This window comes from Ambystoma mexicanum, chromosome 6p (assembly GCF_040938575.1).
Source record: "Ambystoma mexicanum isolate Mex_15411 chromosome 6p, UKY_AmexF1_1, whole genome shotgun sequence".
NCBI lineage: Eukaryota > Metazoa > Chordata > Amphibia > Caudata > Ambystomatidae > Ambystoma > Ambystoma mexicanum.
Window position 1 is genome coordinate 962,535,911 of NC_090935.1, and position 14,690 is coordinate 962,550,600.

General features: G+C 49.5%; 1 protein-coding gene across 1 annotated transcript in view; it reads right to left on the minus strand.

The window, feature by feature from the left end:
- LOX (lysyl oxidase) overlaps window positions 1-14,229 on the minus strand; it is a 150,380-nt gene extending 136,151 nt beyond the window's left edge. Inside the window, exons 1-2 of the mRNA XM_069625567.1 lie at window positions 13,147-14,229; window positions 12,203-12,311 (exon numbers count right to left, since the gene is read on the minus strand). Of these exons, the coding sequence (XP_069481668.1) occupies window positions 12,203-12,311; window positions 13,147-13,879 (842 nt within the window). The 5' untranslated portion in view covers window positions 13,880-14,229. The remainder of the gene's footprint in view (window positions 1-12,202; window positions 12,312-13,146) is intronic.
- Between the last annotated feature and the right edge of the window lie 461 nt (window positions 14,230-14,690).

Below are 14,690 nucleotides of genomic sequence, written 5' to 3' on the forward strand. Positions count from 1 at the left end.
TAGACCGTGCGGTGAGGTGGATGCACTTGTGGGTCAGTGTCAGAGCTTTGAAGATGATTCTTTCCCTTATTGGTAGCCAGTGGGCTAGTTTTCTGGCCTCAGAGATGTGTTCTCTTTTCGTGATACCTTGGGCAGAGTGGAGGGCATTGTTCTGTATGATTTGTAGCCTTTCCAGGTTTTTGTTGGAAGTTCCTAGAAAGAGTACATTGCAGTAATCTAGCCTGGAGCCGGTGATTGCTCTGGCTATGTTTGTGCAATTCTCTTTGGAGAGGAAGGGTCTGACTGCGTTGATCAGTTTGGCGTGGTACGCAGCTGAGGAGGCTATTGCGTTGACTTGTCTGTCCATGGAGATGTTGGAATCCAAATAGACACCAAGAGTTTTGACCGAGTCGGAGACAGGTATTTTAATGGAGTCAATGGTGAAATGACTGAATTGGGAGGCTAGATTTTTTAGCGTGTCGGGGGAGCCTACCAGTAGGTGTTCGGTCTTGTCGGAGTTGAGGCATAGTCCATTGTCTGCCATCCAGGCTTGGATGGTTTTGTAGAGGTTGTTGAGGGTCAGTGAGTAAGTGTCATAGTTGCCAGTGAGGGTGAGGAGGATCTGGGTATCGTCAGCGTAGTTTGTGTAGGAGATGCCCATGGCGTCGAGGATGAGGAAGAGGGGTCGTGTGAAGATGTTGTAGAGAGTGGGGGAGAGGCAGGAGCCTTGGGGCACACCACAGAGGATGATGGTGGGTGAGGCGGAGGCTAAGTCAGAGAATACTTGCATGGTTCTGTCTTGTAGGAAGGACGTGATCCATGCTGTGGCCTCAGGGGAGAATTTAGCGGTGGCAGAGAGGTGGTGGCATAGGACGTCATGGTCTACGAGGTCGAAGGCCGCTGATAGGTCGAGATGTAGGAGAAGTGCTGGTTTGCCCATGTCTCTGGCATCGTCCATCTGGTTTTTCAAGTCAAGTAGCGCGGTTTCAGTCCCGTGTTTGGAGCGGAAGCCAGATTGTCGGAGACCTAAGAGTTTATTCTCTTCAATGAAATGCTGAACCTGCAGATAGGCTGCTTTGTCCAGTATTTTGAGGAGAAATGGGACAGTGGTGATGGGTCTATAGTTGTTAGGGGAGGTGGGATCAAGAGTTTGTTTTTTTAATAGAGGGCAGACCCAGGCTTTCTTGAGGGAGGCAGGGACTTTCCCCGTGGCAAAGGGAAGGATTGACAAAGGCTGTCAGGAAAGGAGCTAGTGCTTCAGTGCAGTCCTTGATGAGGGTAGCTGGGCATGCATCACCTTTACAGTTAGAGGGTTTGATATTCCTCATTATGTTGATGATGTCTTTTTGCTGTATGGGTTTGTAAGAGAAAGGTTGGGGGGGGTCGGAGGCTGGCGGGGGGACAGGGATGTGTGTGTTAGGCATGGCTTGTTTAGTGGCTAATATTTTCTTTTGGAGGAGGTTCACTTTGGCTTGCATGGCAGTTTGTATTTCATCGCACCAGTCTTTGTCTTTGGTGAAATTCAGGGGGGCGGGAGTGGGCGTCTCTAGCTCCCCGAAGATAGCAAAGATTTCTTTAGTGCTAGATTGGGCCTCAGAGATTATGGATTCGAAGGATTTAGCCTTTTCTTGGGTGATTGCGTTTTTGTATTTGGTAGAGAGGGCTTTGAAGATCATCTTATCTTTGTCCGAGTGGGATGTTTGCCATTGTGTGAGTGCAACCTTTTTCTCGTTGCGGAGTGTGAGAAGGTCTGGGGTGAACCAGGAGTTGGAGTGGGTGGTGGGTTTGGATTTGCGAGGTTTCAGTGGGGCAATGGAGTTGATGGCTCCTTTGATGGCACTGTCATTTGCTGTTGCAAGTATTTCTGGGTCTGTGGAGAGAGGAGGTCTGAAGGCTGGGCCTTGGAGGAAAGGCAGTAGCCTTTCCTTCGTGAGCTGACGGGAGCTTCTTGCGAGGCAGGGTGGCAAGGGTTGGGGTGCCGGGGTGGAGGGGCTGGTGGTGGGGATGCTGAAGGTGATGATATGGTGGTCAGACCACGGGGTGGGCGTGTTACCAGTGATGGTGAGTGGACAGTTGTGCTGTGCAATCCAGTCGAGAGTTCGTCCCTGGGTGTGGGTAGGGCTGAAGCTGGTGTTTTTGTAGCCTAGTGCCTTGAGGGCTGAGTCAAGGGATTTAGCTGCTGAGTCTTTGCAGTCAAGGAGGCCTAGGTTGACGTCCCCAAGGAGAACTGCTTTAGAGTTCTTTTTAAGGTTGTCTGAAAGGAGGTGGATGAGAGAGGCTTGAAAGTCGCCTATTGGGACTGGAGGGCGATAGACAATGTGAACAGCAATGGTACAGTGGGGAGAAAGGTTGATTTTGACTTGGAGGTAGTCACTGTTGTTGTGCAGGGATTTCTCTATCTTTCTAATGGAGAGAGAATCTCTAGCAATGATTGCTACACCTCCACCTTTAGAGAGGCGATCTTGTCTCGTGATGGAGTAGGCCGGAGGTAGTGCAAGGGAGAGTGCAGGACCGGAGGCTTCATGTAGCCAGGTTTCTGAGATCATGAGCAGATCAAGATCATGGGAGATTATGAGGTCATGGATGTCCAGAGCGTGAGCATTAACGGACCTGGCATTGATCATGGCGCATTTGAGACTGGGTTGTGTAACAGCTAGGGGGGGGAAGGGAGCGCGGGAGAGGTGGTGGACACACATGGAATAGCAATTGGCCCATTAGCATTCAAAATGGTGGTAGAAGATTTGCCTAACACAGATTTTACACTGGGGGGCTCATTTTCAGTGGTGGTGGACACACATGGAGTAGCAATTGGCACAGTAGCATTCAAAATAGTGGTAGAAGAATTGCACATCACAGAATTTACACTGGGGGGCTCATTTGTAGTGGTGGTGGGCACATGTGAAGTAGCATTTGGCATAGTGGCATTCAAAATAGTGGTAGAAGAATTGCACATCACAGATTTTGCACTGGGGGCTCATTTTTAGTGGTGGTGGGCACACATGGAGTAACAATTGGCACAGTAGCATTCAAAATAGTGGTAGAAGAATTGCACATCACAGATTTTACACTGGGGGCTCATTTTTAGTGGTGGTGGGCACATGTGAAGTAGCATTTGGCACAGTAGCATTCAAAATAGTGGTAGAAGAATTGCACATCACAGATTTTACACTGGGGGCTCATTTTTAGTGGTGGTGGACACACATGGAGTAGCAATTGGCACAGTAGCATTCAAAATAGTGGTAGGAGAATTACACATCACAGATTTTACACTTGGGGGCTCATTTTCAGTGGTGGTGGGCGGCTGTAGAGTCATATTGAGTATGGAAGTAGTAGACTTGTAAGTGGGGTCAAAAACTTCATTGGCCACTATATTGGCAGTCCTTGTATTGGCTGTGGGTTTAGAGGTTGGGCGAAGGAGTCTGGCCTTATTGGCAAATAGAGCGGGTTGCACGGTACGCGAGCATAGCCTGGTATTACGGGTGCTTGTGGGGATGGGCTGTGATATGATGGTGGCTTGCAGAGTACGGGCACGTAGTTTAAAGCGCCTTGCGGTAGGGCATGGATTAGTAGGTAGATCGCAGTGGTTGTGCTTCTTACCTTCCGGATGCAGCATAGGTTTGGGGCAGACGGTAGACGAGCAGCGAAGAGCTGCAAAGAGCACCGGAGGCCTTTCCTGACGGCCTTCCCAGCTCGGCTTTGCCTCTCGGTTCTCTCCCCCTCCATATGAAGTAGGAGGGGAGGGGCGGGCTGGGGGAGCCGGCGAATCGGGGCACGGGCCCGCAAAGGAGATGTTGATTGCACTTTTAGTTGTTAGTGCATCCATGGAAACGGGGGCCATTTTGTCTGGCTTTGGTGGTGTTTCAGCACACGTGGCTGGAGCTGGAGCTGCAGACAAAGAGGAACACGTGGATGTTCCGAAGAGAAGATGCACAGCTGATTTAGCCCTCAGCTGATCGGTGATGCTTCGTGCTCGCAGCTGAGCTGTAAAGAGCACCGGAGGCCTTTCCTGACGGCCTTCCCAGCTCGTGTTATTAATATTATTATTACCAGGAGATACAGTAGGTAAAGATCTGAATGTGGACCACCATCGCTCTCCCAACTAAACCTAATCCCGGCACTCTAGGAATCTAGGGATCATCTTTGTAGCATTAGATCTAGTAACATTCTTTACCATTTTGTTCAGCTGGGACAGGGAGGAACACATCTAAAAATAATGTCTAGCCTTTAATTAAAACTACAGGTAGCTGTGATTTTAGAGTCGAACAATTATACCTGTATGTGGAAGACCACGTTTTGGTGGACTTAGTGCAAACTCAGGTTTGCTCACTTTGAGGTACGGGATGAGTCATACATTCGGTGCTAGATAGTCTCACGTGGGAAATGGATGGAGACAGCTTCAACATGCCTCGCCTTTTGAATTTCTTTTTCCAGATGTTACCACCATCAAATATTAATCCCTCCTCTATAGGCTTCATTAGATTAGTTTCCTAGAATTTGACCAGCATTGCATTAACTCATTCTTATCCGATTGTGCCTAGGGGTTAAGTCTGTCTATTCTTCCGCTTTTGATAAAGTAAAATGTGGGATAGTCCAGGGCTTAGCATATTTGTTTAACCACCACCTAGTACCAGAACTGACTAAACTAATTTCCTCATTTGACACCAAATTCTGTAACTGAATGTTAATGATCCCTTGATGCATGTCAAGATCAGTCAAGACAATGGTCATTCCATTCCAAACTTGCCAAATTGTCTGGTGGAAATTGATAGCTAAATTTGGAGAACCAATGAAAAGTGCATACTGGAACAACCGAGACTGTGGTTACCGGAGCACAGCCCTCAGACTATTCATGGGAAATCTGCTGAATAGCTCTACATCCCCCATCACTGCCTGTCTTTCTGCTTTGGGATCTACGTGTGGTAATGGTTGTCAGACTATTGATAACACAAATAATCAGGATGCGAGATCCTCACAACAATCCACAGTTTTTGGACATATTTATTTCAATCTCAAAAACCAGTGTCTTAAATTATTACAAACTTTCGCTAAGCACGAAAGCGATACCGAACAGATTTCAATAAAAACATATGGAAGTGCAGTTCTGCACCCTCATCGGGATGTAGAGGATGAGTACCCTAGTGACAAGCACATATAAGTATACGAAGTAGGTGACACAAGTAACTCAGATAAGTGCTGCCCGAGACCGTTCTTCAACCCGGGTGTGATTTTAAACAAAAACAGTGTACACAACACGAAATTAGAAACATACAACAAAGGGTATTTTCACAGTTGTGCCACAAGTGATCGACACAGTTGTGTTTCGGCCACAATGGCTTAGTAGAAGCTTGTAGTTGTGGTGGGCTTCATCAGGAGAGACTAGTTGGGGAGTCTGTCCGTGGATAAGATCTGTGGGAGGGAGGAGAACTATGAGGATCTCAAAATGTACATAATGAATTAGGGGTTAATAAATAACAGCTCAATGGTGCTGGAGAAATACACCAGTGGTGTATGGGAGAGCGCAGCTTACCGTCCAACCGGAGTGAGGAGGTATGCTGTCATCCGACCTAGGTGAAATCCTAGGTCTAGTGGTGTGAAAAGATTCACCACTGGGTGTAGATCGGCCGTGCCGGGGAAACCGGATTCAAACGGCACTGGGCTTATGATTAGCCATTGATCTAGAGAAGGGGAAACACAAACGTATATCCCTATCAGAGCAAAATGGTGACGAGAGGTACAGTTGGTGAAACAAGACGTGTCAAAAGTGCAACAGTCTTGTAATGTACAGGACTCATGGGGCTCTGGGGCCAGCCGGGACATGGCTTACCTGGTTCGCATTCTTTTAGTTCTTGCTGGGTTCACGGCGGCGATGGAAATGGCTGCCTGCCGTGAATCAGCAGATATTACTGGAAGGGTGGACACGCCCCCATGTACTGGGCCAATCCCAGTGGGGGTGTGTGGTGGACTCGTGGAGGTGTCGTATGCACCCTATGATAGGCTTCTAGGTACTGTCACTCAACGGGAGCCATCCCGTGTCTGGGGTGTATGCATCCAGTGTGGAATAGAATAAAGGAACTACACTGGGATGCATTATGGGAAAGGTAGTCCCTGGGAAAGCCCAGGCAATAGGTGAGAGAGGCGAGCAAGCCCGCTAGTAAGGGGCTCGTGTAAATCAACATGACACTGTGGTCACGTGTAGTAGGAGGACAGTGATGCCACAAGCAATAACTTCTAGTTTTCTCTATATATATCTATATATATGTCATTCTGGGAAAAAACACCAAAGCAAACTGAACATGCACGTGCCTGTTTCTAACACAAGTATATTCACGTCCATATTTTGCAGAAACAGTAAAACAGTAAAACACCACAGATTCTTGCTGCCAAAGTGTGTGAACAATTTGGGCGCATAAAACCATTTTTTGTTGGATATTTTCTGTACATTTGTGAAAACCTATTGTTGGCAAGAGACCAAAGTGGTGTGTGGTTGGTAAAAAGGAGGTATTAGGGTCCCACACTGGGGGTACTAGTCATGATTCTAGATATGGATAGACGGGGTACGAGTGGCATTGGTATGCAGGATCAACAACTCCCCAATGACTCTATGGGGCACCAAGTCTAGGGGAAGTAGGTGGCTGGCAGGGATGATTGATCTGGGCAGGAGTGTGACAAAACCTTATACGAGAGAGGGGACTAGTCCCAGAAGTGTTTCCATTCTACTGTAATATTGAGTCCATTCTTTAGTGTCCAGTCTGTGGACCCATTTCTGCTCCAGTCTGGTGAGAGCGAGATTAATATCTCCTCCTCGTTTATGCGGGGTTAGTTGCTGGAGGATGGTCAATGTGAACTGTTCATGTGTGTGTCCTTTTTTGGCAAAATGCTCAACCAAAGGCTTGTCTTGAACGGAGTTTTTGAGGCAGGATCTGTGCTCATTGATCCTTTGTTTCACGGGCCTTATTGTTTTGCCAATGTATATGAGATCACATGGGCATCTGATGACATAAATGACGTACTTGCTCTCGCAATTTGTGTGATTCCTCATTGTCCATTTGAAGTTTTTGTGGCTGAAGGTTTTGCTGGTATTGGTGTATCTACAAGCTACGCAGTGGCCGCAGCTGTAATGTCCAATGACAGGTGGTAGGTTCCAAAGCGTGGGTTCTGTTTTAGCTGGTTCAAGGAAGGTGTGCACTAAAGTGTCCCTGACGTTTTTATTTTTCTTGAAGGCGAAAAGAGGTTTTTTGGAGAGACTCCCTTCATTCTTGATGAGATGCCAGAGTTTGTTGATGGTGGTCTTGATAAGATTACTTACAGGGTTAAATGTGGTCACACAGACTGTTCTGTCCGTTTTTGGACATATTTATTTCAATCTCAAAAACCAGTGTCTCAAATTATTACAAACTTTCACTAAGCACGAAAGCGATACCGGACAGATTTCAATAAAAACATAGGGAAGTGCAGTTGTGCACTCTCATCGGGATGTAGAGGATGAGTACCCTAGTGACAAGCACATATGAGTATACGAAGTAGGTGACACAAGTAACTCAGATAAGTGCTGCCCGAGGCTGTATAGAGATCACATCAAAATCTGGCGGCGGTACATCGACGATGTCCTTCTGATTTGGGATGGAAGCAAAGAAGCCTTGACAGCATTTCACCTGTGGCTTAACCAACGAACGCACACATCAATTTCACCATTGAATGGGATTTCCAGGCCATTAATTTCTTGGACCTACATATCTATTGTTCTGGAATAAGGGAATCGTGATCTTGCTTTGAGAGCGACTGCACCTGGATTTTACTAGGCATTTTCGTCCAGAGGTCCAGAGGCTGCACAGTGATGCACTTTACTGGGTCCTCGAACCCAACCGAGATTGTTCAAACGAGCTTCACCTTCAAAAGGTTTCTTGTCAACAGTTCGCCGTTTCCCTTGTTCAACCGCAGATCCCACCCATCAGACACCAGCCAATCAGGTGAGGCTTGAGGATGTCCGGTCAAAGTTTCGAATCAAAAGGGTAGAATGCTCTTTTGATCGAAACCAAAAGGATCGAAAATAAAAGGGTCAATTTTTATTTATTTATTTATTTATATATTTTTTTGTTTGGTATTTGAAAACAAGTTTTTTTAAACGAGAAAACAGGGGGTTGAGGGAGAACACCTTTTGGTGTCGAAAAAAAGGCATTTGAGCCTTTTGTTTTCGAACCTTTAACCTAGAACCAGGTTTGAGGTGGACGAGAGTTTGTTCTAGGGGACGGCAACACGAGAGCGCTTCCTAGGTCTCTTCTAGCAATCTGAGGCCAGCTGTGGTCCGTTGGTTAGATAAATGGGTGCCAAAGGGTCACTTTGGCTAGTGTGGCAAAAACATGAATATCAGACCTGAGGACAACGGGGCCTTTCAGACCTACTGGATTCTGGCCTAGGAAATGCATTCAGAAGTAAGTACTTCCAGCCTGACATGAATCTTTTGCTTATGCATAGTTGCAATCATAGATTATGTCTTGGGTTTATTGCAAACACGAGGTTCCTTTTCTCTGGGGGTGACCTGCTTGGATGAAGTGCCAAAGTCCACCTGGCTAGGAAGTATTCACGGAAGTGGGTAACACCCAGGACTCCATGTAAAGCAACGCTGTGTTTCAGCTCCACATGCATTTGTTTGAATCAGTTTCAGGACAGGACAGGACATGGCCTAAAAATGTGCTTCTCTGGCATGTTCCTTCTCTACCGAAGTTGAAACACAGAGACGCACAGGAAGGGAATCAGAGGGGTGTGCAGCTTGAAGAACTAATACATTCGCCAAATAGAAACAGTGGAAACTGGGAGGGCAGAAAACAAGGCTGTAAAATGTATCTTCAAAGTGTAACCGGAAAAGAATACCAAGTGGAGAGATCCGAGTCTAGGCCATAAGGGAGGGCGGGTGGGGGTGGAAGCAGTGGCAGCAGAGCCATCGCTGTGCCCGAAAGACAAGGGAAGAAGATGCGGCCAAGTGTCTTCTCTGAATCCCGGCATCACCCCATTAACCAGACAGTGTACTGCAAGGCAAATCATGCCATCTCTCTGTGCTACAACTCCCCAATCTGCAGAAATAAAAGTACCTAGTGACAGGGTTAAGTGCTGTTTAAAGAATGGACAGTCGAGGAGAGAAGATTGTTTTAAAGTTGAATGCGAGCTTTGCAGAAACGGGGCCAGAGACACGCTCCACTGGGCCGACGCGGGATTATTAAAAAGGTAGACGCGCAGGGAACTTGAAAGCCTCTGCTGAACCCCGCCCCTTCTCAGAGGTCGGACAGAGGATGGAAAGCACTTGTTTACCGTTCATGTTGGGCCCAGATCACGGTTTGACTGGGACACAACTTTTTTCAATTAACAAGCACATTGAGTCTGGACCATGAGCGGGGTGAAATTGGTACAAAATGTCCCGGCCCAAGCCACCGCCAGCACATCTGGCAGGGCCTTGCGCCGGCCTCTCGTGCACTTTTTTCACCGTGCCTCTTTGTTTTGAGCCGCGCGTTTACAAGACGCGACTCTTCCATCGGCGGAGGGCTACAGCAAGCCACAGCGGCGGTGGGCCATTTCATCAAGGGGGGCGGGAGTAATCGGTAACGGGCCCCCCAATACTGTTCAATTTTGCCCCCTGAGCGCTGGAATGGCACATCTGCTTCATGGAGGGGCGAGGGGGGGCTACAACATGCAAAGACACGCACTGGCGGCCTGAGCTGCACCTTCGACCAAACCACTTGGAGACACAGGCCCTGATTCGTGGAATTATTTCCCTGTAAAATGGGGACTTGCGGGCAGAATAGCACGCGAATCCCCGTTTTACACGCAAATAATTCCATGAATCAGGGCCACAGAGTAAACCCCGTTTTTACACTTTTCAAAGATGTCTCCTCCATACCTCATGATTTACATACTTCCGACACCCAAAATAAGGTTTTACTATTTTTAGATACCTATAGTCAGGTCCCTCATATTATTCAGAAATTGGGGTGTAAGTGAAATAGTGATACAGTATAAGTGGGGAAGAGCGTGCAGTCGTCAACATTACCAGCATGAATGCGTATTAGAATGCTGTTACTCAGCTGTCATTTGTCTTCCAGAGGACACTCATCTGGGCATGTGTGTCTTTTATCGTCCCTTTGTGAATCCAGCACTACAAGTTCCAGCATGCAATATAAATAAATCAATAAATAAAGCAGGGCTGGATGAGCCTCTCTTGTATGAAGTCGATCCATCTGAAGGGGAGATGCACATCACTACATCTCTGAGCAGCGCAAAATGGTGCCCTTGTTAAACAAATGAGCAAGTCTTCTAATTCGCAGAGGTGGCCTGCGCATTTAGGGAGGGGCAGGCGAGTCGCGCAATGACGTGTAGCCTGGCTCGTACATATAAGAGCAAAGCCCCAAACAGTTTTCATGCTACCAGCCGCTATCTCGGTGTGACCCTGGATAGCAAACTCAAGTGGGGAAGCCATATCGAGAATACTCGGCAGAAGGCAACAGGAAAGATGGCAGCGCTGTACCCACTCCTAAAGACCAAGACCATGCCCCTCCGGACAAAGATCAACGGCTAGAAGGCGATCATCAGACCTACCCTGACGTATGCCTCCCCAGCATGGATGACCTGCCATGAGCGACGCCAGAAGAGTCTTCAGATAGTCCAGAACAAGGCCCTGCGTATATCGTCTGGAGATCCAATCTTCACAAGGATAGCTGCCTTTCACAGAGAACTGGACATCGTGGGGTTGGACGAACATCTAGCGAAGCTGAGTAAGAACTTCTGCCAACTACTGGATCAGAACCTGAACCCTCTGATCAGAAGACTCACTGCCACCATTGCAAACCCCTTCAACCGCTACCCGCGGCCCATCACGGTGAAGACCCTGTGAAACCAGCCCTACTGTGACAAGTCCGCCCAGACCAAGGAGAATACAAACCCACAACTACATACTCAACCCGAGAAGATGGAGTAATGAGGCTCAAACCTCGGTATCCAAAAATCACTGGTGATGGATAAAATGTATTAGCAAGAAGAGGACAGACAGCTTCGACACTACGTATTGGCTGCAAGCAGCGTGTGGGTAGAGTGCTGACTCCTGCTGACATCAATAGGTCCTGCCCCTTCCAAGCAACGAGCACAATTTAATATGACAGACCGTAAAGACCCCAGCATGGTGAATTGCAAAAGCAACTGTACCCCAAATAAAATAGTTGACAGGTCATCGGTAGTGCCGTGGCTTATGCGGCTGCAGTCTAGTTATCAGGCGATGCAGAGAAGGGCCAGCAATGAACCTTCTGTCAATTCTAATTTCATGAGCAGCTGTCTTAAAGCGGGCACGAGGGAAAGACTCTATGGGGCTAGTTCATGGAAGTGTTTTATAATGGCAAAACCCCATTGGAACATGCTCTGTGAATCAGGCCCTATATTGCGACACATTTCTGCTGGAGATGTAAAGAGATCTCTGTGGGAAGTCTGGTGCTGCCTCCACCTTTCATTCCACGGAGTAAAAGAAATAGGAAAAACTAGGTAACAATGAGCTGGGTCATAGAGCAGTGGAGGCAAGCGCATGCGCAGATAATAAAGACATTCAAGAGCGGGGCTCGGGGACGGGGGTGCGGCCGAAGAAGTGGGGTCAGTCGGGGCGAGTGGGGGAGAGCTACTGGGAGAGTGGTGTGGGTGGAAGGAAGGGGCCGCCCCCAAACGTCTTGCCCGGGGCACCCGAAAAAACGGTGGCAGCCCCGATGGACATGCGTTTTATGCCAGTGACTTCGCGCCAGCGGTTCCCCCTGGTGGGGAATGAAGTGCTAGCAGCAGGCTCATTGGGCGCTTGGAGGGGGGAGGGAGGGGCAGGGTCTACTATCTTAAGGGAATGTAGGAACTGCAGGCCAGCCGCGTTCACTGGACCTCCCAGCTTTCCCCCTCACACTGACACATTCTCTGCACCTTGCAACCGGCGCGTGGCGCGTGTGACCGGGTTGTTTGCCGTGCTTGCATGTCCCGTGCTGTATGTGCGCAGGGAAGTTTGCGTTGTTGGTGAATTTGGCGTATCGAGCAAGGTTGTACTTACGCGCTGCGCTGTTTGTAGGGGAAGTCCCTTTATGCCATGGGCTGCACATTGATTCTTAATTACGGATGTGTTATATACATGCTCTCTGCACAGCGCCTCGGTGCCCAAGGGCCAACGGTGACGGCATGCATGAAGAGACAGTCTCATCAGGGGCGTGGTACCTACCTGGCGAGGCAGTTCTCCTCCGCAGCGCACCTCAGGTTGTACATCGACGCCTTCTGGACATATATCGAAGCTTGAATGTAGTAAGGATCTGGGACCAGGTCGGGGAGCCCTGCAAAACAAACAAAAAAACGCCCCTTGAATGTTTCTCCCCACATCGCTGCCATCGGCTGCAATTCAAGGCGAACCCTAAAGCGCCACGCAGACGTCAACTCATGGTACGGTCTGCCCGGGCTCCTCAGGACTATTCCTGAGGTACTTTCCTGGCGTCAGCACTCATTGCATTCATACTGCGCGTGATGGCAGCGCTGACAACAAAGGCTTTCTCTACATTCGATAAATGGAGCTGACACGCTTTACTTCTGATCACACGAACATCATTAGTATCCAAATATACTGAATGACTTTTAATCTTAAACGATGCTGCACAGGAACGTTTAATTAGAGACTAATGGCCGAATTCCTGAAATATTTAGCGCGGTCCAACTGCCAGGAAACACCAATTCACCGAGCGGTGCAAAGTTTATGTTTGCAGTGACTTTGCACCAGTGCACCAGTGCAAAGTCAGTGCAAAGTGACACGTTCTGCCGCTCTGAGAATCAGGGTGTTTCTTGGCAGTGCAAAGTCACCTTTCACAGCGCTCAACAACGCCAATGAGTAAGGCCCTATGCAACACAAGCTCAGGTCACGAGAGGGCTCGTGCCACCAGGCCACTAGCCACGCCAGGTCCCCCCCCCCCTCCAGCTCTGCGCTTTCCTATAATACTCTATGCATTCTGAGAGTTGTAGTTTAAATGTATTTCAAGTTCAGGAAGTGGACCACAGTAGCAGTTTGATCGGGTTTGTAAAGGGGAAGCATGGTGTCCCGGTGCCCAAGACCCCTCTGGTGACCCCATGGAAGACATATGCCGCTATCTCAAAGGTGCTGACTTTGACAAGATTCCTTACCGTTCTGAAAGTAACGGGTTCCGTAGCCGGGCCGGGGCCTGGGCCGGGGCCTCTCGTAGCTGTCGTAGTAGTTGTAGTAGGGATTGTCTTCGGAATACTTGTACGGGTTGTACGGATCATCTCCAACCATCATATCTTCTCTTGGTCGCAGGTGGCTGAGTGGAAGGCTGCCTTCCCTGGACCCATTGCCTCCCTGAGAGACATGGGCTTGGGTTCCTGGCGTAGCTGGCCGCGTTACCCCCAGTCCACGGTGAGTGGCAGAGGAAGCCGCCCGCTCACCGCCTTGGTCCGCGGCTGATGGGGCGCGTTGGCTGTTGCCATGGTTGTGACCGGCTTGGAACCAGTACCCCGTGTCTGGTCTCCTTGCCCCGGGCTGGGATGCAGTGGTGTGATGCTGTGCCCGGCTACCAGAGGAAGGGGGCCGAGATCCGGGTGCCACAGGATTCTCTGGGGTACCAGAGGCGGCGGGTGAGCTCCTGTTGCTGCTGAGCAGGACGATGGGGTTCGGGAGGGCCCCAGAAGCCTGCTCTCTCCTCCTAGGAGGCTTGTACTCGGAGCCCAGGCTCAGGAGACTGTAGACTCGGCCGTTGCTCTCCCACTGGAGCCTTTGCCTCCATGCCGCCGGGGGAGGCGGGCGGTGCTGCTGCTGCTGGCTGTCCACTTGCCAAAGGCAAGCTAAGAAGAGACACGCGTGCAGCTGTGCCGGCCTGAGGCCACAACATGCGAACCCCATCTCCACGCTTCTATCACACACACGCAGAGAAAAAACACACTAATCAAAAAGAACCCCCACACAAGTGCCTCACATAAATACTTAGAACCCAAAAATAAAATAAAGTCCAAAAAAGGACGATTTTTCTAATAAAAATCTACAGGTAACGCGTCCTCCTAAAGAGAGCGCATGGGACTGGGCTGGGAAGAGCGGCAGCGCACAGGCACTCTCGCATCTCCCCCTGGCGTTCCTGCGTCTGGAGGGAAAGCAGGAGGAGGGATGAGTTTTAAGGATCCTGGCACTTTTAGAAAGTTCCACAAGGCTCCCTGGCCTGCAGCTGGCTCGCTATTCGTTCACGTAATGCTATTGGAAACGTGCAGCCCGGCGGCCTCCGCATCTGCCCCCACTGACTCCCCCACCCCCCTACGAAAGCACACGAGTGCATAGTTGTAATCTGGGAGCGACGCACAGGAATTTCACTGGAGCCCGGACTCGCTGAGGAGGCAGTGCAGCCGCATGGCAGTGCCAAGATAAGCACAGGGAAACACTGCATTCGCCCCCTACGCCAACCCCCCCCCCCTTCCCCCCACGGTCAAGCAGGGGCGGGGGCAGGGCGAGGGCCCCTATCTAGGAACTCCGCCGCCTCCCAAGAGCATTGACTCATGCGTGGCCGTGCGCGCGTGGCCGTTCTCGTCAATCAAACATTCCCCGCGCCATAATAGGGGTTCAGGTGGCATGCTGCCAAGGGGGGCGCGCCACACGAAAAGCCTGGAAGGTGTTTATAGAGAAAGGCGTTGCATTAGAAAAGCCCAAACACTGAACGCTGCGGGGC